At 43.5% G+C, this 27,501-nt stretch overlaps 2 protein-coding genes across 5 annotated transcripts in view; both read left to right on the top strand.

Annotated features, from left to right (window-relative positions):
* The window catches only part of RESF1 (retroelement silencing factor 1), a 44,717-nt gene extending 41,245 nt beyond the window's left edge, over positions 1–3,472 (top strand). Inside the window, exon 8 of the transcript XR_005952227.1 lies at positions 3,053–3,472. The gene's annotated coding sequence lies outside the window, so the exon portion shown is untranslated. The remainder of the gene's footprint in view (positions 1–3,052) is intronic.
* Positions 3,473–13,455: 9,983 nt separating this feature from the next.
* The window catches only part of BICD1 (BICD cargo adaptor 1), a 159,299-nt gene continuing 145,253 nt past the window's right edge, over positions 13,456–27,501 (top strand). For all 4 annotated transcript variants that reach the window (XM_041398686.1, XM_041398683.1, XM_041398685.1 and 1 more), the window contains exon 1: positions 13,456–13,698. In XM_041398686.1, the coding sequence (XP_041254620.1) occupies positions 13,486–13,698 (213 nt within the window). In that variant the 5' untranslated portion in view covers positions 13,456–13,485. The remainder of the gene's footprint in view (positions 13,699–27,501) is intronic.

The following is a 27,501-nucleotide window of genomic DNA, read 5'->3' as shown; positions in this document are numbered from 1 at the left end:
TGTTGAGAACGTAGAATTAAGGTCACTTCACCGTGTGCACTGCTCTGCATTCATCTGTGCTGCTTTTCTCTTGCTGCTTTGTTAGCTGGGCACTCCTGCCAGATCTTTCTGTAACTCCTGGCTAACAAGTTAAATGCTGTTGCTCTGAAGCATTAGCCCTCTTGGATGAAAAAACCCCAACCCCAGAAATGACAGAGGTTTACATGCTACATCTCTTTGAAGGTTTTTTTTCTTCTGCCTTTCTGTTTCCTTCCAGTTGTTCAGCACCCTAGAGTGAAAGAAACAAAAATAAACATAGGAATTCTTTTTTTCCCCAACATACTTTGCCTTCCAGATTTTCAGGCAAACCATTTCCTTCAGTTATAAACTGGAGGCAGAGGATACAGGTATGTTCCCTGATCTACTTGTGGAGTCTCCATGAGCAAAATTTTCAAGACCAGGCTTTAAAGACAGCTGCAAGGAATGGCAGAATAACTGCTGGGAGTGGGAGGTCTGTCTGAGAACTCTGATGCTGCAACTAGAAAAGCTGAGACATGGGATCGATTTGTTCACAATGCTGGCTTTGGCACATTTCATTATACAGAGTGAACAAAAATTGGTCTCATTGGTATATAGCTCTTTTATATGTGTTTTTAAGGATGGAGATACATCACGTGTATTTTATCAGCTCTGTCAGCACATGGCAGCTGAACCCAGCAGCAATGACAGTATTATTTAGAGTTTATATATAGATATGCTGTGAAATTTCACTTTATTAATGGCTTTGCAGGACTTCTTGTCTTCTATGCAGTATTAATATGAAATTAAATCTTGTAAAGTAGTGTAGCTTTTGTTGTACACCTTCATAGTATCAGTGGTAGGGTGGCAGGAGAAACCTGAGGAAAGCAGAGAATATAAAGGGGAATGGAGAGAGGGTAAAAAGAAGAGGAATATGCAGAACAGACTGCTACATAGTGTTGAAGATGGATTTAAGAAAAAGAAAGCTACTCAAAAGACCAAAACAGATTTTTTTGACTCCCAGGGAACCAATTGAAGCTTCTTGGGAGCTACTGACATATGAACCTGTGAGGAAGAGCAGAGAGCAGAAATGTAGAACATCCATGCCTATCGCAAATAATTCTTGCAGTAGGCATGAGCTTCCCCTGTCTGCTGCTCCCTGCTGTTCAGAAATGTCTGCAAGTGATGCAGTGGGAAGTGCAGGAACACATCTGGAATGTACCACAGAAACCTGCCCTGGCCATTTGAGAGACCAAACGCCGTGGGCACTGCACAGCTCTGCTGTGCCTGCATGTCAGCGTGGAGCTGTGTTAGTGCTTAAGATGATGAAATAGTTTGCGGAGCAGGTAAATGTGATTTTCCACAAATATTGGCAGGTCTGCAACATTCAGCATGAAGGATTGTTTAGAGACATACTCATTTATTCCAGATCTCATTCCTAACTCAAGGAATAAACACCATTAATTCAGAGGCATTCACTGAAAACATCAGATCTGCGTGATGTGCAGAAAATGAAACAAAAGACTGCAGAGACCTTTATCTTTGAAGGGTTTTTTAAAATTTGCACTGACAGTCAGTACCTCACGCTCCAAAGATTGAAGCATTTATTCATGTAGAGGTTAACTGCAGTCAGAGGAAGAGGTTTAGCCATGCTCAAACTAATCCAGAATTGGGACAGCCTGTCAGTTTAGGTGGGAGGGTGTCTGGGGAGCTGTGCCACGGGCACTGCCTGATCCCAGTGTCCCAGCATTCCCATTCTCCCAGCTCCCTGAACCAGCCTGGCAGCTGTGATGCTGTGCACTGAATAGGGTCAGGGAAGTAATCCACCAGCAAATTTTGGGCACCTGTAACACATTTTGCTTTTCTCTTTAAGCACATCACTGATTAGAAGGAAAATAACGAGTCTCAGAGCAGCTAATATAACCTCTACCTACATTTATTGTATCCAATCATTACAACTACAGCTTATTAATAGCAATAACTGAGAAGAAACTTTGCTTAATAGTGAGGTTTCTTTTCCCTCTAGGCTGCCAACAGCTTTCCCGTATATAATCTCATTTTTCAACATAATTTCATCTATCAGGCTGGCTATAATAAGTCTTTTACTTCATTTTTTAGTGCTTAGTCATCCACGAAAGTTTTCTTCTGATATTTTTGTTTAAGACAAGACAGCAGAATCTGGAGCACACACAGACCCAGACTGAAGAGAGAGCTGCACAGGGGAGCAGGCAGCTGGCTTGTCATCCCTAGCAGCTCCTTTCCTGACATCCATTTCCCATGAGTATGGCGGCAGCAAGGTACTGTTGGTGTGTTTTCCGAAGGGACAGGAAGGGAGGACCTGTTTCACTGTGTGGTCATATCCCCAGACATTACTGACAAGGATCAGATGGCAGATTGCCATCTCTGAGGACAATTCCCTTCACCCTCGGTTCTGTCTCTGATCCACTGACAATTCTTAGCCAGTCACTGAAGCCTCACACATTTCCCATACTCTGATTTTGGGTTTTTTCTTATAGTCATACAAAGACCTCCTTCCATCCCTCTTTCACCCCACTGCCCTGTTTTTCTAGTTCCCATCTACCACAGTTGGAAGAGAAACACCAACGTGATACTGTCAAGCTCAGCCTGCTCAGTTCCCCAAGCAAGGGCCAGGTTGCACAGGGAAAAACTGCACAAACAGGGCTCACACATGAGAATTATCCGGGCTTTTCACCATGGACAGTGAGCTGGTATCGATGCTGGGTGACCCCAGTGTAGGGAATTATGTGCTCTGACTCCATGATTCAAAATGCTGAACACCTGCTTTATTAAACTACACTATATTACATTAATACTGTATTATAACTATACTAAAGAGATACTACACTAAAGAAAACCCATGACTGTTTGAGACAGCCAGCCACAGCTTTGAGTGATTGTCTAATCACTCAAAACAACTTTCACCCGTGTCCAATAACCAAATCACTTTGGGTAAACAATCTCCATAATACATTCCACATGTGCAAAAACGGGAGCAGTGAATAGAGATAAGAATTGTTTTTTCTTCTTCTCTGAGGTTCTCACTGCCTTCCCCAGGAAAAATGCTCTCTGGGAAGAGAACTGCAGCCACAAGCTGGCACAGGCAGTGCTGGAGGAACATGAAATTGCTCTGCCCAATCTGTCTCTGTGTTGGGTGATGCGCAGCACCTCAGTGCCAACATGTGATGGTTCCACCTGGAGAAATCTGCTTCCAAGAGATGTTGGATGTTTTCAGAGCAATGGAATCTGTACGACTTCTGGCTGGATGTCAACATAGGCCGCCAGCAAATCTCCCCACGATACCACCTTCCCAGTAGTTTCAGATATTGTTCTTCAGTGGCTTTTTGATCTATGACCCATTAAAAGGCTCACCTCACTGTATTTGTATTATCCTACCAACCACAGCCCATGATGCTTGGTAACTCAGCCCTCGATCACAGCAAAGTCATGATTCTCCTGTAATTCAGTATTTATAAACAAGTATATAAATAAATGTTTGCCTGTGGATGTTTAAGTCTTGTTTTATATTTACTTAACACCACATCTCAACTGCTTTTTGTAAAAGACAATGAAAAAAAAAATTCTGCTTGCCCTTGTCTTTGGATAACCCTAAAGTGTATGTTCCATGTCTGTTCCAGCTTTCTGTGGACTGCTGTCCGAGGATGCCAGCTATGGGCCACAGAAGTCATTCAAGAGACTTGACTGCCCTGACCATTCCAATGTTCAAAACAATTCCCTCATCCTGCTCATTCACTTTCAAAACATGTTTCTACTCTGACGTGACTCTCTCTCTTGCAGTGAGAATCTGTGACAAGCTTGCAAATCAAGTTTCCCCTCTGCATCTATCAGTATGTTGTCAAATCCCTTAAAATGTAGCGCTGCCATTTTCTTACAATATTAAGGAGAGGGATTGCTTTTAAAGAAAAGTAAGGAGGAGGGGAGGGTTATTTGATTTTCTCCTTTTAGCCGGACACTTTTGCTGTCTTCTCCATGGTGGTGAGTCTTCTTATGGAAGGTGTTTCCTATTTCTTCAGTTGCCTGTCAGTGACAGCCTTGGGTGATCTGCAGCTGACAGCACGTCAGTCAGGAAGAAGCAGGAAGGCAATCAGGTGTCCACATTTATTTTTCTATGGTTGTACTGAATGCTCCAGATGACCATCTTTCTTAAAGGGAAGTTGACGTCCCCATACTTGCAGACATTGTTCCATTCATATCCCACACATAGACAAATGTGATGATAGCAGCTGCCTGTGTTCTCAGACAGCCTGAAAAGCAGAAAGATTCATGAACTTATTAATTTTAAAAGGAATAATAAATGGTAGTTGTCAGGCATCAATGTTATGTAATATCAAGATATATTACCTGTGCTCATCAAGGCAGGCAAGAGTGAGAGGTGATCAGAGATGATGTCAGTAGCAGGAGTGAGCTGCTCTGCAGGACTGTGCAGCCTGCCACCACAGCTACTGCATGAGCTTCGTGGGGACTTCCCTTGCAGCCAGGTTTTCACAAGCTACTTTCACTCGTGTCTTCAATGTGGGAGATCAGGGAGCAGCTGCTTTGCATGTTGTCCTATATAACTGAGTTGCTTCAGCTTTTCACAGCTTTTTGGGACTTACCAACAGCTGAGCAGAAGGACAGCTCTCTTCTTGTAATGTCCCCTTCCACAAGTAGAGCTACTCTCTCTTCCATCTTTTCCCATGCAACCCACACTCACATTTGCCTCTCACAGCCTGTTTCTGAAGCTTTTCCACACAGTATCTCCAGGAGCTCATAAGGGGGAGCAGTAGCAGATGGGTTCCTTGCATCAAAGGAATTACCATCTGTTATTCCTCTTCTCAATTTTGTGCACTGCTGGCAAGAATTTGACTGTTTCTCCTATTCTCCCTTGATCCTCTGCTGCCCAGTTGGGCAAACAAAGGTAGGCAAATAGCAGCATGCCTCTTGCCTTTCCCCCTGCTTGTACCAGGAGCTGCTGTGGGCAAGGGTAGCACCCAGCACCCAAAGGTGGCTGTATCCCCACTTCTTATACTCCCCATGCCAAGCTCCATCTGCTGTGCCTTCAGAAGCTCCTCAACATTGAGAAGGAATAAAAAAAGCCCAGCAAGACAACCTCACAGAAACTCCCAATTAACTTTATCCCACTCCCAAATCAGGAAAGGCTCTGGCACTATAGGATTGGTTTACTCTCATCTTACACTGTATTAATGTTTCCCAGCCAGATACATTCAGATAGCTATTGTTAAAATACAACAGAACCTTCCTACATATCTGCATTGATGAGACTTTCTTTAGAAAGAAAAACGTTTAATCCACAAAAAATCTTACCATGTTTTCCTCCAGGAGACCTCTAGGAATTCAGTCATGTTTTGAGGACTGTAAGGTGAGGGTTGGAAATGCTGCATGTTTTTCTAATTTGCAGGTTTAGATAGAGTCCATCTCTCCTGGACCTCAAAAGTTCATAAGTTCATTCAATAATCTGTTGGAGGTGTTTTTTGCTTTTCTTTCCTTTTCTTTTTTTGGTTGTGGTGTTGTTGTTGTTGTCGTTGTGTTGTTTTGTTTTGTTTTGTTTTGTAAGAACAAAGCTCTTGATTGTAAGGAAATCTGAAACAAAGTACTAGCCAATCTTGATCTGGCTCAGAAAGCATAAGGCAAATGAAAATAGGCCAAAATATTACAGCAAAACAAACCATGAAAAAAATACCCTTAGAAAGTTTTACGGGTTTCAATTTCTTTAAAGGGTTAGATTTCACAATACAGAATTCACATTAAATAATTTTATGTAGCACCTGTTTCAGCTATTGCAATCCATGTCTGTAGGTTGAATAATGTGATTATTACAAGAAGAACCATTTATAGTATAAATGCAGTTATTGAGAAAAGTTCTAGAGAGGATTTTAAAGCAATTAAGTTTGCGGTACCCTGCTTTGTGATAGAACAATCATTTAATCCAAGATGTACCAAAAATGATTGGGAAAATTCCCACGGAAGTCAATCCCCAGTTCAAGATCTTAATCTCCTAAGTGGACTTTGACTCCTCTCTTAGCTGAGGAAAATAATTGTAGCTTTGATCCAGATGCCTTCCTTGTAAGCCATTGTTTTAGTGCTTTGAAATCACACCACCCCTTCTGTATTAGGTACTTTGATAAAAACCTAACAAAATCCAAGTTTATAGGATAGTGTCATAAATTGGGCAACTTTCCCAAATGCCACACTCACTTAATAGAAATGTAATGTAATTTTCTTTGTGTTGTGTCTTCTGCATTCATTGTACTGTGTTTTTAGAAGCTGAGTGATGAAATATTAGCTTAGAGCTCCTGAAAAAAAAAATCACTAAATCATATGCTTTTTATAGTATCTGAATCAAATTTTCTTCACATTATCAACACAGCATTACAATTAGATTCCACATAAAAATTTCAGTTTCTCTCTCAGTGATCACTGTCTGTAAATGTTTTTAGTCATTGGTGCATGATAAGGAATGTAAGGCAAATGCTAGCTTTAGCAGAACTAAGTGCCTTTTGAAGCTATATTTAATAGGTGCACTGCAGATTCTAGGCTGTCAATTTCAAGACAAGCACATTGTCATACAGAAATTTGTTCTCCCACACTAATGACTTCTGAGGAGAAAATTAGTCAAAATGGGATCATCACCTGCAGTCTGGTTCTTATTTTACAGTCAGATCCCATTTCAAATGTAGGATCTACCTATTATTCTGGTTTTGGCAGCTGTTTTTGCCCATGCTGTGGTGATAGGAGGAAGCTGAGGAACTGAGCAGCTCTGCACATCCACTCCAAAGCTGTTAGCGGTGACTTGACATAATAAAAGGAAGAAGGAGGCTGGAGGAATAATGTATAACCTCATTTCACTTCCCAGAAACACACTAAAGATGACTGAGAAATTGATTTGTGAGAGTCTGGAAAAAACACAACAAACCAGAGGGTTTGAAAAGTGCCAGAACAGAGCTGCCAAGAAAAGAGGGCATTGTCCTGTGCCTTTTGGCATTGAGGACAGCAGCTGCTGGGGGTGTAAGCAGCCATGAGAGCCTTTGGGCATCTCTGGTGGAGCAAAAAGCCTCTGCTCTGTGGAGGGACCAGGTGTTCCAGGCAGAAAACTCCCTTGGTCATCCCACAGGTGCTGTACCTGCCTCAGGAGGGTCCTTGCTGACAGCTTGGCCGCAGTGTGACAGCTGCTCCAGGGTGCTGGGGAGCAGGGGGGGCAGTTTGGCAGCCCCCAGGCACTCAGATCACTGCTCGGGGGGATGTCAGCGGGGCAGAGCCCCCAGGCTGTAGCTGGGCTGATGGGGACTGAGAGAAGATGAAGAGGGAGGGAGTGGCCATTGCAAAGCAGGGAGAGCCAGGGACTGTGGCCAGCAGGCAGGCCCTGTAGGGAGCACTCCACCTATGCTGTTTTTGGAGTATTTCTGCTGTATATCTGAGATAAACTGTGCTCTCCCTTCTCCTCCCAGGTTTACATCTGTTCAGCAAGGAACACTGTGATACTGATCTATCTAGGCTAAATTGCTCACAAGTTGTTTGGACAAAGGATTCTTAGCAGGCAGGTCTTCCTTGTGTCACAGGAAAGTGCATGGTGGTTCAAATAGGCATAATAATCCTTTCTGTGCTCCTTTCAGCCATTTTTTATTTGTGTTCTGAGTCTCTGCATAGAGTGGAAGAGCAGTGTCCTGGATCTCAAGCCTGGGGGCAATGCTGTCAGTTAAAAGACTCAGCTTGCAGTTGTGGAGCTGAACCAAGACCCATGTGCAGCACTCCCTGAAAGCAACACCCTTTCATATTCAGTATAACAGTTATAATTCACATTCTTTGCTGCAGTCTATAAGTTTTCTATATGCAAGTATCAGTTGGCTGCTTATTAGTTATTGCTGACTGTATTTTCTAAATGTTCTTACACTTAATTTTTTGTAGTTTTCTTGTAAAATTCATTTTTGAGTCTCTAACCCCTGCTCGTTACACACAAAGCATCCTGCCAACCATTTTCGTACAGCCCTTTTTCCTGATTTCCTTGTTGAAATCTTCTGTTTTACTCCATTTTCCTTTCAGGTTCCATATGTTCTACACAAGTGGTTTTCAACCTCCAGCTTTCTGGAGCCCAAAATTTTTCTGGTGAAATTACACTTTCCTGTATATCACATTTAACTCCACCTGATAATAGGCTTACAAAAATTAAAATTATTTACCTTTGCAGATTCTTTAAAGGCAGTTCACAGAGGACTCACATAAGGACACAGCTGTTTGAAAGCCTCTCTTCTGAATGCTGACACTCATTAATCAGAGTAACATCATTACTTTTTATTATATGCATTATTGTTTATTAGCTCCTGTGTTTAGTTTCTCTTAACATTCTCCATAAACTAATTTTCTTAAAACCTATTACCATTTCTATTGGACTAGGATTTAGTAATATCTTTTTAAATTTCATGTTCTTCCCAGTGTCTCCCTTTTATCTCTAGGCTGACCATTCATTACAAAGGTGGTGTTTATATTCAGTGCTGGAGAAAGATAAAGCTTTGGCAGTGTAACAGCCACTTGTTTATTTCCAAACCAGACCCAGCACAGTTCCCATAGAGACTTGTCTCAGTGCTTTTCCCTTTTTTCCCATTCAGGAAATCAATGCTATTTTCATTAACAATGTCAGATTGGTCCTCATACCTTTCTTTTTCTTGGTTTTATTTTTTCCCCCTTTGGCCATGCTGGTGAGCCTGCCAAACACTGCTAATTAGCAGTTGCTTAGTTGGTTTGGGCTCTGGTGCTCTGAGATGCTCCATACAAATGGACTCATAGGGATGTTTGTGCATGCTGCAGGTGCAGATTCGGCCTTCTGCCATACAGTACAGGCTGCTTTTACAGCTGCATTGTCACTAAGGCATAGAACCAATCATTCATTTCATAGATGTCATTAAATGCTTCTTAAATGATCTGAAATTTAAATAATCTCTTGAGTAAGATTTGAATTGTATCATTTTCCCTGTCCTTGAATATATGATTGGTTAAAAAAATGTGTAATCAGTACTGGAACCTATTATCCTTAGGAATCCACTAGTATCACATGTCAGGAATTCAAAGGAATTCAGTTTCATGCCCATGAAATGGATGCAGTCAGAAGGAAGCTTGTTTTATTAAACTATGTGGAATGCAATGTAGACGAAATTACTTGAGACTTGTTTGAAATATTCATGTGAAGGTGGTGCACAGGGCAAAATGAAGGAGAGATAACAATGCAGGGTGATATGCCAGCCTTTAATAAGACCAGGGTATGCTTTTTGAACCTGGGGAGGCAGAAAACCTAAGAGCATTGCAGCAGGACTTAAACCAATATGAGGTGATCACACCAGGGCAGTGGAATAATTTAAAATGCCAATATCATTGTTTTACGGCTATCTGCACTGATGAGTGAGCTCCTAAAGGTACCACAACTGTGACTGAGACCAGAGCTTTGCTGGTACTGCACAGTAACTTGAATCCATAGTTTATCCCAGGCACTCCAGAAAGCCAGAGATGGCCATCAGAGGAGGTCCCACTGCCTCTGTTATGAGATAATCCCTAGGGAATGACCACCTTTGGGTCATGCTGCAGCACCTCCTTCTTTAATGAAGACTTTGGCTAAAACTTGGATGCTATTTATATTGTAAGATTATCCATCTTTTCTCATCTCCACAGAGTCAGGAATGAGGCAAAACCAGAGCTCCTGGTAACAGGGAAAGGAGCTTGAATATTTTCCAGATCCAGCAGTTACCTTACTAGTCCATGATAAATACAGATGGAGGATCTTACAACAGAATGTAGGTGCTGGTGTTTAGGCCTGAGAAAAGACAGAGAAGTGAAAGGTGGGATTCACTCAATTAAATATGTATATCTGAAGGTATCCATGTGTGTGCTGCCCAGCCCAGGCGTAGTCAGTGCAGAGAAACTGACAACTGACAACAAAAGTCCCCTGACAACTGGGCACTTTTCAAAGAAGACGTTTAAAGAAGTAGAGTTTTAAAACAAAGACAAATATCACCAAAGAGTCCAGGTCTGATATTGTTTACATTTAGGAGGCAAGAAGAGGCATAAATGGGCACTAGTCACAGAAAATCATGGGCACCTTGGTGTTTTCAATTCAGAGTAGCTTGAGAACCTCACAGTCACTGTGCACTGCTGCACAGGGCACCACACCTGCCTTTCACACTGCACTTTCTTATGGGGTGTTGCAGAAAAACTGACACACTGTAAAACACCAGATTTCCCCTCTGGGGTGCAGATGTTAGAAGAGGTGAAGCTGCCCTTTGTGGTATTCACATGCCCTCTGAAGAGAGAGAGATTTAGCTTTCTCAGATTTCTCCTGAGAGAAGCTGTGAGAGAAGCAGAGAAAAAAATGATCAAAACAATTCTTATCTCACTTGCTGTGTTTGTGCCCATGTGGAATGTGTTCTGGAGACTGTTTACCTGAGGTGATTGCTTGATTGGATTCTGGTGATGGTGTTTTGGATTCACTGACCAATTGGATCCACGTGTGTGTGTCAAACTCTCAGACAGAGAGTCATGGGTTTTCTAGTTAGTTAGTGATAGTTCTTGTTAGTGTAATATAGTTATAGTATAATATAGTATAATAAAGTAATTAATTAGCCTTCTGATATCATGGAGTTCTGTGCATCATTCTTCCCGCTTGGGGGCACCTTGCAAATCTGATAGTCCTTGGCTCGTGAGTGAGATTGTTAACCAAGTGATGCTAAGTGGAGTTACACCAAGGCTTCATTAGCTATAGGCATGTGTGGAAGCCCAGGGCACAGGGAAAATTTATCTGTCTGCTCTGAGGTGCCCTGACCCCCAGGGGAGCACTGACTTTAACCCTCATTAATGGAGAAAGTTTCCTAGACTTCAAGATAGAATATAATCCACAAAAGTGTGAAATAGATTATAGAGAGTAGTGTAGGGGTATCACTTGGTGAGAAATGTAGGTTTTGGGATTTTTAGTATGTTGTGGATGGAAGCAAGATGGAGGGCACAGGGCATTGTCCTGGGTTTCTTCTTCCCTCTTCTCCTTGGGTTTGGGTGGCATTTTGTAATTGGGCAGAAAAGTCCACACTGTGGGCTCTTTGGGATTATTATTGGGTTAAAAGGGAAAATAATCCATGTGTCAGTTCTTAATTTGATAATTTAGTCTTAAAAGAGCTTGTAACAAGAGATTGTTAGCCATTTTGTACCTTCTAATGAAAAGCTGCTGAACTTACAGTAGTGAAACTGTTTTACTGATAAGAAATAATAAACACTTGAGTCTGAACATGAACTACTGTCTCAAGTGCCTTCAATCCAGACCCAGAGAAACCAACAACTGGGACCCCCACAGGCATCCTGTTACTTCAGCCAGTTTCCACACTATCCTTGACCCAACCACTCATTTTTAGCACTGGTCTCAAAGATGTTTGTTTTCTGATCCATTCCTGTGCCCAATAAATATTTCCATGCACAGTGGCCTAGGTGCAAAGTTGAGAAAGGCAACTAGACTAGAACTTGTAAAAGCTCTTGAGACAACATTTTGTTTCTCCTTTGAGATTTGGGCTTTTTTTTTTTTTTTTCTGATTTGTGGAATCTCTCATCTTTTAAGAAAAGGGTGTTGAGGTTAGCTGTATCATGGGAATTACAGTTGGGATACTGGTGTTCTGCTCTCTTTTGACATTCAGTCATCAATGAGAGCCACTCACTCTTCTCATATGTCAATATTCACACTGGTTTCTTTCCTATTAATATTCACACTTGCTTTGACAGTAGAATTTATTAAAAATGTACATTTTGGAAGTGGTTTTCAAGCTAAAAATTGACAGAACTTTCATTATTTTGCTTGCTTCTTCCACGAATGCTCTCTAGGCAATGAGAAGTGTTTGTGCAGGCTGATTACAATGTATTAGTTATGTATGCATGCACGTGTATTTATAAAATTGATGTATGCCATATACTGTATGCATATATTGTATAACTAGTGTTAGTGCTTCCATTTGCAGATCTCAAAGAACTTTGCTGAGCAGCCTAATAATTTTTACCTATTTCTTATTCATGGGGAAGCCAGGGTAGAAAGGGAATGTGGCTTGTTTAAAACACCATTATCAGGTCAGCAAGAAAGGAAATCTCTTTGATTCCAATACAGTGCTGCATTGGTGGGCAGTGACATCCATCTTCTTACAGGTAACTTCTATTTAAAACAAACACCTCAATTTGGAAATTCTAACTCAGTTGCCAACCTTTAAAGGAGTAAATGTAAAAGTGAAAAAAAGTCTGTAAAACGTGAAAAACAGGTCCTGCTTGTACTTAGAGCAAAATTTGACCAATATCAATTCAAGTCTATTTGCATGCCATAGTTTGAAGAAACAGTAAATTGGAGTCAAAGACACCGAATATATATATATATATATGTATATATATATATATATATATATATATATATGTATATATATAAAGCTATGACACTGATCCAGGATGAACTCACTCTTCCAGTTCAAATATGAAAAATCCGCCTAATCTGGTGTGTTAACGTTTTACTGGCAGGCTTTGTAAGAGATCAGTTACTGTCTGTCTGCACCACTCCAATTTTATGCTGGACAAGTAGCATCTGTCTTTCTGCAGTCAGCATAAAGCCAGCATGAAACTGACATAATCTATGCATCAGGTCCCCCGGTTAATTTGACAGAGAAACAATGGTGTGGCCGCATCTGAGCTGAATCAGTTTTGTCCTGCTGTGTAATCAGTGGCACCGAGACCTTGTGCTAATGGTGATGGAAGAGCAGCCCTAGCCCAATGCTCCGACCCCGCTGCTGTTTCGCATTCAGGTTGCCCTGACCAGAGCAAAACACGCTCATTCACCGGAGGCAGGGAAGAGAGCAGAGGCAACTCTGCTTTCCCAGTTTCCCGAAATAGCAGGGCGATACTTGCTGCCGCCCCCCTGCTCCCGCAGTTTGCTGGGCTGCGTCTCCCTTCCTACTTATACCCGCACCGCCGCCGCTGCGGCCGCGGCTGCAGCACGCCGGGCAGAGCCGAGAGGAGCTGACACGGCGGCGGAGGGGCGGAGGGCAGCGGCGGGGAGGGGGCCCGGGCGGGAGCAGCCCCGCAGGCGCAGCGCCGACAGCCCGGCGCGCCGGGGTCGGCTCCGCACCGCTCGGCAGCTCCGCCGCTGCTGCCGCGCCGCTTCCCCGCCCGCCCGGCGGCAATGCCAGACCTGAGGACGTTGTCATCTTAAAGAGCGCAGGGGAGGGACCGTGTGGAAGGGAGGCGGCGGTGCGGGCGCCGCGGGAGGAGGCGGGCGCCAGCAGCAGCATCTCCGCGGGAGCCGCCGCACGAAGGCGCGCTCCCGGCCGCCCCGCTCGCCGGGGCACCTTCCGTCCCCGCGGCCGTGCCGCCCCGGGCCGGCCGTGCCGGTGCCGCCCCTCGGCCGCGCCCGCCCCCTGGCTGCCTGCTCGGCGGCGCGGCAGTGCCGGCGGGACTATGGCTGCGGAGGAGGTGCTGCAGGGCGCAGACCACTACAAGAGCGAGATCGAGCGGCTGACCCGGGAGCTCTCCGAGACGACCCACGAGAAGATCCAGGCGGCGGAGTATGGGCTGGTGGTGCTGGAGGAGAAGCTCACCCTCAAGCAGCAGTACGATGAGCTGGAGGCGGAGTATGACGGCCTCAAGCAGGAGCTGGAGCAGCTGAAGGAGGTGAGCCAGCCCGGGCTTTTGTCTGGCCCCGCGCCGGGGGCTGCGGGCAGGTGCGGGGCGCCCCACGCGTGTCCCTGCCGGGGGGCGAGCGGGGACGCGATGCGCGGGCCCCGGAGCGGCTGCGGGCTCCGCTCCGGGCGCGGGGAGGAGGGGTTTCCCGGGACCGAGGATCAGCCGGGACCGTGGAGCTTAAGGACGGATTACACGAGATCGCAGCCCCCTTGCCCTGAGAAATTTCCCCGGGGCTGCGCTCCCGCTGCTGCCGCCGGCAGCCTCAACTTGTGGGAACAGGCGTTTGCGGCAGGGGAGGGTCCCCCCGCTCCTACCTGCACCGCATCGCCCGAGGCTTGTCTGGGAAGAGCGAAGGAACCAGTGGGATGAGAGCTGGGCCAGCGCAGTGCATAAGGAGTCGGGATCTCTGTAAACAGCTGTCTGCAGTGCGTGAGGAGAGAGACAATTCCTTTTGAAGTTATTTATAGACACGCTTTAGTCTGCCAGTGAGGGGAACCGCTGCCATTGGGAGCGGGGGTCGGGTATACAGCACTCTCGAGGTCACCCATCAGTGGATATTAAACTTCTGCGTCATGCTGAAAGGGTGAAATATATGATTAGCGGAGTGATTTGGGGTTATCTTTCAGATGTGTTTTTGTAACACTCAAAGTATGAAGTAGGTGGGTGTTACACCTTGCCTTTCAGCTCTGCTAAACATGACTCTGTCTCCGAAAAATCATCACCCTCCCTCTGTTCATCCTTTAGGGAAGTAACTTGAGGCTGATAACAGTGCATGTACGTGGGAGCTATGGAAGGGCTGTGTGTGCACACGTATGCAGCACTCACAGCTCTGCACTGTTTTTATACCGTCTCAGAATGTAACTGATTAGGTTTTGTAAACAGAAGCTAAAGCATTAAACAGTTATTCTCCTAAATTTAGAATGTATCTTTTTATTCTACAAAAAAAACACCCCAAAACAATAAAACCCACCCCTGCTACAAAAAAAAAACACCCCTTTATATTTTTATATTTCTGCTGTATAGAATGTGCAGAAATTCTGTTAGAATTAATGACATTTCTATTAGAAATCATGAACATATTCCATATGGAGGAAATACACTTAAAAAACTTAGGTTATTTCTCTTTATGTTCTTTAGACTACTGACTGATGCCCTTCTAGAAGTGTTTTTAATAAAATAAGGGTTTCATTTTACTTGCAGGTAAATGAGTTATGCTACAGACTTGGTTCAGTGTCGAGAAGAGTTGAGAACATTTTATTTTCAATATGAAGAATAAAGCTGTTTTTCAGAAAACCTATTGGTCTCCTTAAACTTGATCTCTGCCTTCCTGCACCCCTGAGCCTATGGAGTAGGCTCAGAACTTTTGAAACCAGTAATCACAGAGGGAGGGATAGAGAAACATAACTTGGCACTGGCACGAAGGCAGTACTGTTGGAAATTACCTGACAGTAAGAGGGGAACAGAATTAAAAGGGCAAAGTGCAATGCAGTTTCTAAGGAAAAGAGGAAGAAGAAGAAGGAGATAAGCAAAGCTGCAGCTAGCTGTTATCCCACCATAACCATGTACAAAAGAAGGCTGATGAGAAGCCAGAATGACACATGGCCATGGATAGAAGAGCTAGTGCAAGGAATCAAGTTGAAATTATGAAACTAGAGGGATTAGTCAATGCAATTAATTGAAATCAAAGATGGGCACAAACTCTCTTCCTGTTTACCTGTCCTTGAAGTGCATGCTCTGCAGCCCAGAATATCTCCTGTGGGGCCATGCCTTCATGCTGTGCCAGCCACAGCATGGATACTGAGGGGATATTCACAGAGGGAGGAGCAGGAGAAGCCCCGTAGCTTGCCTGATGCCAGACAAGAGTGGAGCTTCTCCAGTTTCCAATCCAGACCCAGGGCTCTCAGTTCCAGAGCTCTCCTTAGGTAGGGTGTTTCCATTCCCTGCCTAGGCTGCAAGCACTTGTTTTCTTGCTTTTAACCTTTATAGCAGAAACCACACTGATTCTTACTACATATGCACTCTGCAAAGGAGAATTTTCTCTTAGCCCTTCCTGTAGCTGTAATCTGTTTTCTACTTCTGTGTTAGCACCTCCGTTATGACAGTTCCCTCAGCACAAATCAGACCTGTAATGGTGAGACACAAGCAAATGGTGCCTCCAGCAACACCAGTGAGGCAGAGTTCACATAGTTCGGGCAAATTGTCCTGTGGAGTGTAGATGTGGGGCTCTAGGGTTCTGTTTGAAAGCTCTTAAGGGGGCAGAGAAATCCAAAGACACATTTTTGGTTTAGTAAAGCACCATCCAAAATGTGTGTAGGAGGGTTTTTGTGTCCTTTGTCCAGCAGGCCCTTGCAAGAACATTCTGCCCAATGGTAAGACATTGAATGCCAAGACTGACTGACTGACTCAGGAATCTGCTGTGCTCCTACTTCACTGCATTTGCATCCTCTTTGAAGCCATATTGGGGCATAGAATCTAGGCCTTAGATTTGTTCTAGAATAAGCAGTTTGTCCATTCCCAAGGAATAGTAGGGGCAAGAGGGTGGCCAGGATTATGTTAGGACAATTACTTCTCCTTCTGCAGACCACCTCTAAACAGATTCAATTACTGGGGTTGACTTTTTTTGAGACAAGTCTTAATTTTTTAACAGTTTTATTATTGATTGCTTGTGTTCTGTTGTTAGGACCTCATTGTATGTATTACTCAGTTGAAGAGCTGCCTATCTTTAATTTTACTCAGCCATGGTTTGGCAGACTGGGATCTGAAGTCTTCCATCCTCCTTGGCAATTCAAAACTCCACTGGACATCAGCAGTCCTTTTCCATATAAATGGCAATACCTCTGCTATACAATAATTTCCATCATTGCAGAGTGAAATGGGAAACTAAGGCCATTATAGAATGTTGAAGTAAAAGCAAATTACAATAATTTACATTAAATATTAATACTTGTATACAGGATATATGCTATCCACCCTGCAATATGAATTGTTTTGGTAACCTCTGATGTTTCTTCAGCTGTGTTCAGAGGTCTCTGCTTTAGCCTAAGATGTTGATGTTTTGGTCCATGAGATAAATTTATGTTTCAAAACCACTGTTAATATTTAAAGCTTTATTAATTTTGATAGGGTTTGGGTTGTTTTTGTTTTCTGTCTGAAAATGATGTTTCTCTAGTCAATTACATCTCAGTCTAGTAGAATTTTGGATATTTGGTGAAACACTATCATTTTAGGGCCCCTGTTACAAATGATGCTTTAACTGATGCACCTTTTAATCTACAGTCCGTAAAAATTCAGAGACTAGGACTTGTTGCTGTTAGCCATGGGATTGAAGGTAGCTTGTTTTCATTGTCTTGCTGAGTTGGGAGTTTAATTACCATCATCTTTTATGTAAAGCATCTTCCAGTGGTTTTATTATATCTGGTCTTACATGTTCACATTGCATTTGCTGTAAGAATAATGTGTGTTGTTAGTTCTGTTTCTTTTATTGGAAATGTAAAATGGCTTCATATTGATCTTCTTGCCTGTTTACTGTAGCTGTCCCTGCTTTAGCATGGGGGTCCCTTCCAACCCCAGCCGTTCCATGATTCTCTGATCAGCCACTGGACACTGGTGCTCCATAAAGTTTTTAAAGCAGAGAAATAGCAGTCATATCTGTTCATGATTAAATGGGGATGGAAGGCTTTGGTGTCCAACTCTGCAAGAGTTAGGCCTGGGAAATCCTAGCAGAGATTTTTCTTTGGGAATCAAATCATGAACATGGCAGCTGTTCCTCTCCTTGACTCCTTCTCTGACTAATTTAGGCAATATCTCACTTGGCTTCTTGGCTTTTATGTATTTCATTCTATGGAGACAAACTCTTCTTGGTTGCACAGGGAGCTGGCTATCTGATTTCCAGGCAGTTTGGTGCTTGCTTTATTTAAAAGCAAATTATCCGTGGTAAATACTTGGAAACGAGACTAGTGGTGGGCAGCCCTGTCCTTGGCAGGTGTTTGTTTTCTTTACCTCACAGAAATGTTGTATCAATGATTAGGAAGTGCTTACTTGGTTTACTAATAGGGCTTCCAGAAGTAATTCTTGGTCTGTGTCTGAAAGGGTTTTTTGAGGAGTAGAGCTGCAGGTCTCTCTGACAGCTTCTTTTCTGTTATGCTCTTCCTCGCACTATTTCAGCATAGGTGACTCAACCTCCATCTCTCCTCTTCTGAAGTGATGCTGCCCCTCCAGCTCCCCCACTGTTCTCCAAAACCTCTCACCCTCCTGCTGCTTGAATCACCACTGCCTCTTCCATCGTTGAAGTGTAAATTTAGTGGGACTTCTCTGGATCCAAAAAGGCTGGAGGAGAGGGAGGCTCCTCCCAGAAAGTATCCCAAATACAGCCCTCTTAAATGTGGGTTCTTGTACACGCCTGTCTACATCACAGGATGCTTAGGAAAGTGTGAAGCGGCTCATAAATCACACTGAGATGTTCTAAATTCTCCCCAAAGCTGAATGTGTTCCAAATGTGGAACTTGGGAGCTGTGAACTGCTGCCATCTCAGTATATCTTTACACCTCCTTCCAGTGGCAGCATCTGTGGGCTTGTGTTGGATGAGGCAAAACATTTTCGGCATCTCATCCTGATCTCACCACTTTGTCCTTGGTGCCTGCTCACGTTGTGTCAGTCAGAAAGGCACTGCTGCCCAGCACCCAGCTCAGAGATGAGGACATTCAGTTATTACAGGCTGGGGACTGACTGACTGACTGGGGGTCAGGTGTGGCAAAGGGAATCTTGGAGGACAATAAGCTGAATGTTGGACAGTGGTGTGTCCTGACACTGAGAATTCTATCAGCATCCTGGACCTTTAGCAGCAGAAGCAGAGCTGGTAAGTTGAGAGAAGTGGTTATCACTTTCAAGTGGGCAGCTGTTAAACCACATCTAGAAAACAGCCTAAAGTTTGGGTGCCTTTAATCCAAGAAAGACACGGATAAATTGGACTGCATTCAGCAAAAGACCACCAAGATGGTGGATGCTTAGGAAAGTGTGAAGCGGCTCATAAATCACACTGAGATGTTCTAAATTCTCCCCAAAGCTGAATGTGTTCCAAATGTGGAACTTGGGAGCTGTGAACTGCTGCCATCTCAGTATATCTTTACACCTCCTTCCAGTGGCAGCATCTGTGGGCTTGTGTTGGATGAGGCAAAACATTTTCGGCATCTCATCCTGATCTCACCACTTTGTCCTTGGTGCCTGCTCACGTTGTGTCAGTCAGAAAGGCACTGCTGCCCAGCACCCAGCTCAGAGATGAGGACATTCAGTTATTACAGGCTGGGGACTGACTGACTGACTGACTGACTGGGGGTCAGGTCTGTGGCAAAGGGAATCTTGGAGGACAATAAGCTGAATGTTGGACAGTGGTGTGTCCTGACACTGAGAATTCTATCAGCATCCTGGACCTTTAGCAGCAGAAGCAGAGCTGGTAAGTTGAGAGAAGTGGTTATCACTTTCAAGTGGGCAGCTGTTAAACCACATCTAGAAAACAGCCTCCAGTTTGGGTGCCCTTAATCCAAGAAAGACACGGATAAACTGGACTGCATTCAGCAAAAGACCACCAAGATGGTCAAGAGCTGAAGCACTTGCCCTGTGAGGAGAGGCTGAGGGGCCTGAGCTTCTTCAGCCTGGGAAAGAGAGGGGTGTGAGGGACCCAGCATCAGCCTGTCCGTGGACACAAAGTGTATTGAGATGTCAGAGCCAGGTGTTTTGTGGAAGTGCCCTGTACCTCTAGTGGGAGGCCTGTCACTAGTGGTGTCCCCCTAGGGTTAGTACTGGCTCCAGGATTGCTTTAACTTACTCATCAGTGACTCAGATGAAGGGGCAGATGCCTCCTCAGCAAGTTCACTGCTGACACAAAGCTGGGAAGAGTGGCTGATACCCCAGAGGGCTGTGAGCCCTTCAGAAGGACCTCGACAGAGATGGGAAAGATGGCACAGAAGAACCTCCTGAAATTCAAAAAAGGCAAATGAAGGATCATGTACCTGGAGAGGGATAACCCCATGCACCTGGCTGGGTGCTGACCTGCTGGGAAGCAGCTCTGCAGAGAAGGACCTGGGTGTCCTGCTATACAACAAGCTGTCCATGAGCCAGAATAGAGTCCTTGTGGCAAAGAAGGCCAGTGGTGTCCTGGGGTGCATTGGGAAGAGCATTGCCAGCAGATTGAGTGGAGAATCCTGCCCCTCATCCCTGGTGATGCACATCTGGAGTGCAGTGTCCAGTTCTGGGATCCTCAGGACAAGACAGACAGAGCTCCTGGAGTGGGTGCAGCAGAGGGTGACAGGGGTGAAGGGACTGGAGCATCTCTCTTACAAGGATGGGCTGAGAGAGCTGGGTCTGTTCAGCCTCCAAAAGAGACAAAGGAGAGGGGACCTTATCAATGTCAGTAGTATCTAAAGGGAGGGTGTCAAGAGGATGGACCAGGTTCTTCCTGGTGGCTCCTGAGCAATAGGACAAGAGGCAATGGGCAGAAATTGTTGCACAGCAAGTTCCACCTTAACATGAGGGAGAACTTCACTGTGCAGGTGACTGAGCACTGGAAGGGGTTGCCCAGAATGGTTGTGGAATCTCCTTCCCTGGAGGAAGGAAGGTTGGAGTAGCTGACCTCCAGTGGTCCCTTCCAACTGCAGCCATTCTGTGATTCTGTGGGAAGACAAGAGATAACTGACATAAATTGAAACTACACAGGTTCATATTGAATTTAAGGTGATCTGTTTCCCGGTGAGCACAGGCAGTCCCAAGGGTTGCCCAGAGAGGCCATACAGTCTCTTTCCATGGAACTTTTCAAGCCCCAACTGGATACAGCCCTCAGGAACCTGGTCTGAGTGCAGGGCTGGTCCTGCTGTGAGAGGAGGTTGCACTAGAGGAGAAAGGGGGAGACAGCAAGGGGCCTTGAGCCATGCAAAGTCTCTTAAGGGTGCCCACTGTGCACAGTTAAATTCGAGTGGCGTGTTGCTGTGAGTTACCCTGTACACAGTCGTGTCCTGCCTGGAAACAGTGACTGTCAGCAGGCCCACAGCCTCACTTTGTGCTTGAATTTCATTTTCTCTTGCTTGTTATTAAGTCTGCAGTGACCTGGGGTTACTAAGGGTGGAGTTTGATGTGCTCATCTCTCAGCAAGACAATCCTACATCTCCCTCTGCCATTCCTGCCCCTGTTCGGCTCTCAGCTGTGCAACTGTTCATACTGTCACAGCAGGGTAGGAAACTAGCCTCAGTTAAAAATAACTGAGGAGGGGTTCTTGCTGTCTGTAACCCAGATTGGTTTCATCATCTGATTCACAATACCTCCCAGGGAACTGTTTTACCTTTGCCTAAAAGTCAGCACGGAGAGAGGAGTGAATGCAGAGGGAAGAGGGGGATACTGATGTTAGGAGAGATGCTCATCAAATTACATCACGATTGCTTCCTCCAAGAGGAAATGAATCCTGTGCATTAGCCTACAGAAAACATAAGCAGCTGAAATCATGTTAGGGGAAATTAGGACTATTGTTGGAGCTTTGGCAGCACACAAAGAAAAATGTAGATGGAGCTTTTGGGTTTTTTTCCAGGAACCTGTATTCCCAGTTGCTCTCGGTAATTGTGTTTTATCCTTAGCAGCCAGTACAGATGAACATGCAATATTAGTCCTCCTATGATAGCCAGCCCTTTAGCAGGGATGGTCAGCTTTCAACACTGGGGGCTCACGTATTCACAAAATAAATCTAAATCTTCAGTTTGTTTTCTCCCAATAGTTAAATTATTTTTTTATTTTATTCTTTTATCAAATAAATCTCTTTCTAATCTGAGAAATTCTGATTGAATCAGTCATCTGGATTGAACTCCTCAGAGATAAATGGAAGTTACAACTGGATTTTATGTCACGGAAAAGTAAATTTTCCATAGATTTTCTAGTAAATATCGGATTAGTACCAAATCTAATATGACTGATTGAGGTGTTAATGGGTGAGCCACGCATTATCATTATGAACTACTTCCTGTGTAAGGCTTACAAATGTAAAATTAGGGGTCACAGGAGAGATTTTAATCTGAAGGTCCCCATCTGTTTGGAATTAGGTCTTTTTATAGTGGATTAGAAAAGAAATAATTTGCTACCATCTTTTGACCTTCCTTTAGGTGAAATACTTTTTCCTTCCCTTCTGTGTTGCCTAGTGGATTTTATTTTTCATGGTGTGTGTGTGCAGTCTGTGTGCACAACAGCATTCAGGGCGAACACCTGGCTTCATTGAAAGTGCAAGAGGGGCAAAACAATGGTGGAGAAAATAAGATTTGGCATAAAACAGTAATTTGTGAGCATTCATCATGGTAAGATGAGGAGCATTCTCAGAGTGAATTTGCACCTGGGCAACTTTTTTATACCTTATGCAGTTGGCAGTTGGAGGAAAATGCATGCAAGATCCTGTGTTTTTCTGGCTGTATTGAGTGAGGGCTTCTAGAAGAAGAGATTTCTTCTTGAGATTAAATATGGTTTTTCTTCAGTACCTCTTATGTTTCTGCATCAATGTTTTCTCCATATGGACAATGAAAGTAAAATCCAAATCACCACTTGCTCCTGCTTCCCTTTTGCCTCTGTTATAGATTTCCCTTCTCTCTTTGTCTCATACCTGAGGGGGTAATGTTTAATTCAGTACAATTCTGTACTGTACTTTTTTTGGGGGGGAGGGATGATTTTAAATTATAATGGTAGAGACTGAAAAGCATGCATTCATTCCTGCTGAGCTGTCTTACATTCATTGTGACTTTCATAGCCTTTTTCTTTCCTCATTTCCTTGAGAATCAAAAACACTCATTTTATGTGGGAGGAGAGAGAGTATTTGCCTAATTTAGAGGAATTGATATAGTATGTAGAGACATGAATGTGCCCTTTGTCCCTTTATCACTTGCATCTCTCACAGCAGATAATTATGAGGAGAAACCAGCAATTTTTTGTACTGTACTGTGAATGCAGTCTGTGAGTACAGACCAGCTACAGATGGAAGTAGCTGGGACTGGTCAGAAGGTGAAAAATGTGCCTGAGCAAGGGCAGGAGCCTGAAGCTGAGGTAGGCAGGTAGAAATTAAGCCAGGTTGCAGACCAGTGTTTTGTTGGTGTCTCTACTTCTCTGCAGAGAGTAGTATTTAAAATAATTTTGAGATTATAATATTTATGCTTCTGAATTTCTTTCACTATCAAAGTTTAATTAACTTGGTAGTTAAAAGAAGGAGCAGGTCACTGTCCTAAATCTATGGATTTGGGACAGACCTATGAGACACCAAAAGGCTTTCACTAAGACTGAAATGTGTCCAATCCCATTTTCTTCATCCCTCTTGGGGTTCCTCCCTCTCTGTCTGCAGCCTAATTCTCATTCTTGCACAGTGCTTGTCTCCTGCTCATGATGGTTTATGTGCCTTTATATTTTTTTTCAGTCTTTGCCCTGTATCTTACTTGATGTTCATTTGCTGCTCTCTAAGATGTGGAACTGAATTTTTTATATTAAAGAGCCTTTTTGTCATTGTGTGAATGTAAGAAATCTGGCCATTTTGGGCAGATTAGACCTTCCATACTATGCTCAGATATTGTAAGGACATGAGTGGCTCCTAGAAATTTTTCAAAATACTTTGAAATGTTGTTTTAGCATGGACTGAAAATGAAACAACCAAGGATTTGTCCACTCTGCTTTGTAGCAGCCTCACCATTAATATCATCCTTGGAAAGATCACTTTTAGGGCAGCTTTAAAATCAGATTGGCTGTGTGGATGCAAAGGAAGAAGACACCTTTCCATAGGGCTTTAGGAAACTCAACCTCCTTTCTAAAAAGAAAGTATAAATATTGTATGGTTTCTGGAATTATTTGTTTAAGCCCATACAGGACAGCTGATGCCCAGTGAGGTTAGGTAACACACGCAGACCTTTTGATCAGCACTGGGAATGGGCCCATTATCCATGTGGTGCTGCCATACCTTCTCCACATCCTTGCTCCCCTGAATCACACCTCAGTTTCCTCTGCCCTGTCTTCAGCCCATCTACACAGCCAGTAGTTCTCCAGCTGATAGAGGCAGCACTGTGCTGAGCCAAGAAGCATCAAAGACATCCTCAGTTAGCAGAGCTGGTCACCTTTCACTTCAGTCAATCACCTCTGGGGATGTCTCAGCTGAATTATATAAACTTTCCTTCCTGGTGTTTTGGGTTTTTTCGTCTGTGTTTGTTTGTTTTTAATTCTGTGATATCTCAGAGCTCAAAGGTAGCAGGGGCAGTGCTGTGCATTTGATTTGTACTCTGGGAAGTCTGTCAGCACCAAACAGGCTTTCCTTGGATACCTTAGTCACTCTGGATGGATTTAAATGTCAGTGTACTGAGAATGAGCTGCACAGTGCTGTTTGTCATCACTGGCTAATGACTGATTGCCACGGAGGGAAGCTGGAAGCTGCTAATAGCTGCAGTTTTAACTTCTGTTTTGGATACTCAGAGGGGGAAACCCAGCTCCTAGTAGTTATAAAGCTCAGATAAGAAGACAAAAGCAGACTTTTAAGGATAAAGATAGGAATTTGGGTCAGGCAAAGAGAACAGGTGTCTTGGTGAAACAATTAATTTATAAAAACTTGGCTGTTGGCCAAACACGAACACAGCATGATTTGGATTTTGTCTTCTCAGGAAGAGTGTTGTCTAGTCACACCCACAAGGCAAGGCGCAGGATGCCAAACTGCACTGAATCCTGGCCCTGCCCAGAAAGGTAGAACTCTCAACCTTTTGACATTTGAGTGTTAAGAGAACTGGAACATTTGGTCTGGAGGCAGATGGGAGAGTTCACAATTGGGTTAAAGTGCCTGTGTAGTCATTGCCTCTGGTTCTCAATTTGATGGCTATACCAAGATACTTAACAACTGTATTGTCCAGCTTGAATCTGTGATTCTTTTTATCTAAAGACAAGCTTATGGGGCTTTTTTTTTTTTTTTTTAGGTGAGTAGGAAAAATTTTGCTCATACCCTGAATGCATTGTAGTTTTTACAAGGCATTAAATGTTTGCTTGGTTCTGGATAATTCCAGGTGACTGCAAAGCAATGGCAAACACGCAGAGCTCACCTGAGTTTAGTTGAAGCGAACATTTGCATTGTCCTTTCTTTCTTTGATAACTGCTTGTAATTCCCACCTACAAACAGTTAGGAAAGGTTGGATTTAAGCATCCCATGTGAAGAATGCTATCTCTAACAATATACCCGGTGTTCAGGGCTGTGCCTAAGGGTCATTTTTAGCAGGTATGACTCCAAGACCAATGCTGAAGTCCTGCCTCCATGGGTAAGTCAAAGATAAAAGAAAGCAATGATTTATTGTTGAATCTCTGCCTACCACACATTGGCAAACAATACTGTCATCAAGATGCAAGGGATAAAATGTGTTACAAACTGAAAATTCAGATTTCTTCCCACCAAAGTGGGAAGAACTGGGATAATTATAATTATTGTGTCTCAAGTATGTGATCTTTGTTCTTGTAGCTAAATGAGTTGTCATAACGCTGCTGAGCTTCTGTGACTGCTTGTGTGCATGCACTTGACCAGCCCCAAATGTGTAAGAACAAGGTGAAAAAACCCCCACAGCCAAACACAGAACACAGCAGAAATCTGAAGGAAGGAGTTTTCAGCTGACACGGATCTTCCATCTGCAGTAAGCTAAAAATGTGCACTAGATCAATTACTAATCCATAAAATCTTGGTCATAAATCTGGGTGCTTGGTGACAAATTTTAAAGTAAATTGTAAGGATATGGTACGAAGGACTACTCTGTGAAATAAAGTGTATGATATATAAACATTAGAGAAGAGAAACAGAATTTAGATGGAATGTAATTGTCTGTGTATACTAATAAGGGAGATGGAGTCTCGTGGCATTGTTAGGAGTACATTACTTTGGGCATTAGGTAATTCCATTTCTTGGGCATTAGGTAAGCTTTTCATTTCTCTGCCAGATAAGGGCTGATGGTTGCCATCTGGTAATAACAAAACTTTCACTTAAGATGCTGTAAGCTCAGCTGTGTAAAAATAGTAGCAAATCTAGAACAACACAGTTGAGGGACAACATTTTTTCCAAATGTGCTGAATTTAATGTTACAGTGATGCTGTAGATTCTTAGATGCTTTGTATTCACAAAATAAAATCCACATTAAAGTAACAGAACTGAATTATTAGGTTTAGATCAGATTTGGAAATTTGTCCCCAAAGTCTGTATTTCATTTGTATTGGAAAACATTGGGTTTGCTTTATGAAGCAGGCTGAGCAGCTTTGCATTGAAACCTATATTTCTAGACTTCTGTTGCCCACATACTTTGAAATTACAAATCACATACCTGAGTAATTGTTATGATACATAGACTCCTGGCTTGAAATATTTTTGCTGTAGTTATTTAATACTGTGTCATGATTTGTAATTTAAAGTATTTTCTGTCTGATTGCTTGTGGAGAGATATTTATTCAAGAACAGAAAATGCAATGATACCTTGATTATAGTTTTAGCACTTGTGTTTGAAAAGTACTTTACTCACAGGTTCCTGGGCTGATGTTAGAGACACTCAGAGTCATGCCTGTGTTTTTATTGTTGTTGAATTTGCTTTTTTAGCAGATTAGACTGGTGAGAAGACATTTAAACCTAAAATAAGCCTTGTTGGGGTATACATAACCATTTTCCTGGGTATAACAGACAGAGCTGCAGGTGGGGAGCATGCTGTGCTCACTTTTTATTCCATAAAGGTCTCTCAGTTGCAAGTTGTTTCTTGAAGTGTGGGCCCTGGTTTCTGAACTAGTGGGAACCTGAGGTAGGCACCCCCAGCTGATGCTGTGCTGGCTACTGAGAGCTGCTGCTTTGTTGCCATCACTCAAGGATGGGCTTGTCAAATATTCCAGTCGGAAAGAGCGGGTTTGGGAAAGGGGATCCTGAATTCTGCCCCAAAACCCAGCAGCAGAGATTCTTCTCCTGTCTTCAGTTATTTTTGTAGCAGAAAGTAATCTACCATTTGAAAAGGTGTCCAAAATCTGATAAGCAACACTTTTAGGAGCCTGCAGTCCGATGGTTTGTGCTGTCTGTGGATAAGGGAATTGCAGCTTTGCAAGTGGCATGTAATGAATAGTCAAGCACTTACCAGAGCACTGGCACTGGATGGATGCGGGGAAAAGCCAGAGGGAGTGAGTCAGCATGACCTTGGCTGCTGCCAGAGTATCACATCCAGCCTCCAGGGGCACTGACATTGGTTGGGGTCTTTAGTGGAAAGAGACTCTGGTGAAATCAAACCTGCTGCAGTAATTAACCACTACTCGTGTGTGTCTGAAAAGTGTCACTTGCACACAGAGTAGTGTGCAAAAAACCATCAACTTAAGCCAGTTGTAGTTGTTCAAAGGTGGTTTTGTTAGTAAGCAGGTCTAGTTCTTTGTTACCCTGTGGCAGCACAGGCTGCACTCTGGGAGAGCAGAAACAGCCTGAAAATTCGGAGTGCTGCTCCTTCAGTGAGCGGCATTTGGCACGCTGAGTCCCAGCAGGGTGGGATAAATTGTTATTTATTGCATGACAGTAACACCTGGGGATTCTGCAATGCCTGGCACAAGGAGTTGCAGGTGTATAAATAGAAGAATAGAGATTTTACTATGGAAGAAGGACTTTGTCAGGGATTTGGTATTAAGGAATAATAAGGGGGATTTACAGATAAGTAATAGAGACGTCCAGAAGCTGTGGTGGAATAGGTTGTTCAGCCATAATTTCAAATGAAATCTGTGACTAAATCACAAGGAAGACATGGATTTTTCTTAGATTCA

Source organism: Onychostruthus taczanowskii, unplaced genomic scaffold, assembly GCF_017590055.1.
Source record: "Onychostruthus taczanowskii isolate IOZ18803 unplaced genomic scaffold, ASM1759005v1 scaffold15, whole genome shotgun sequence".
NCBI lineage: Eukaryota > Metazoa > Chordata > Aves > Passeriformes > Passeridae > Onychostruthus > Onychostruthus taczanowskii.
This window is presented reverse-complemented; position numbering and strand designations above follow the sequence as displayed.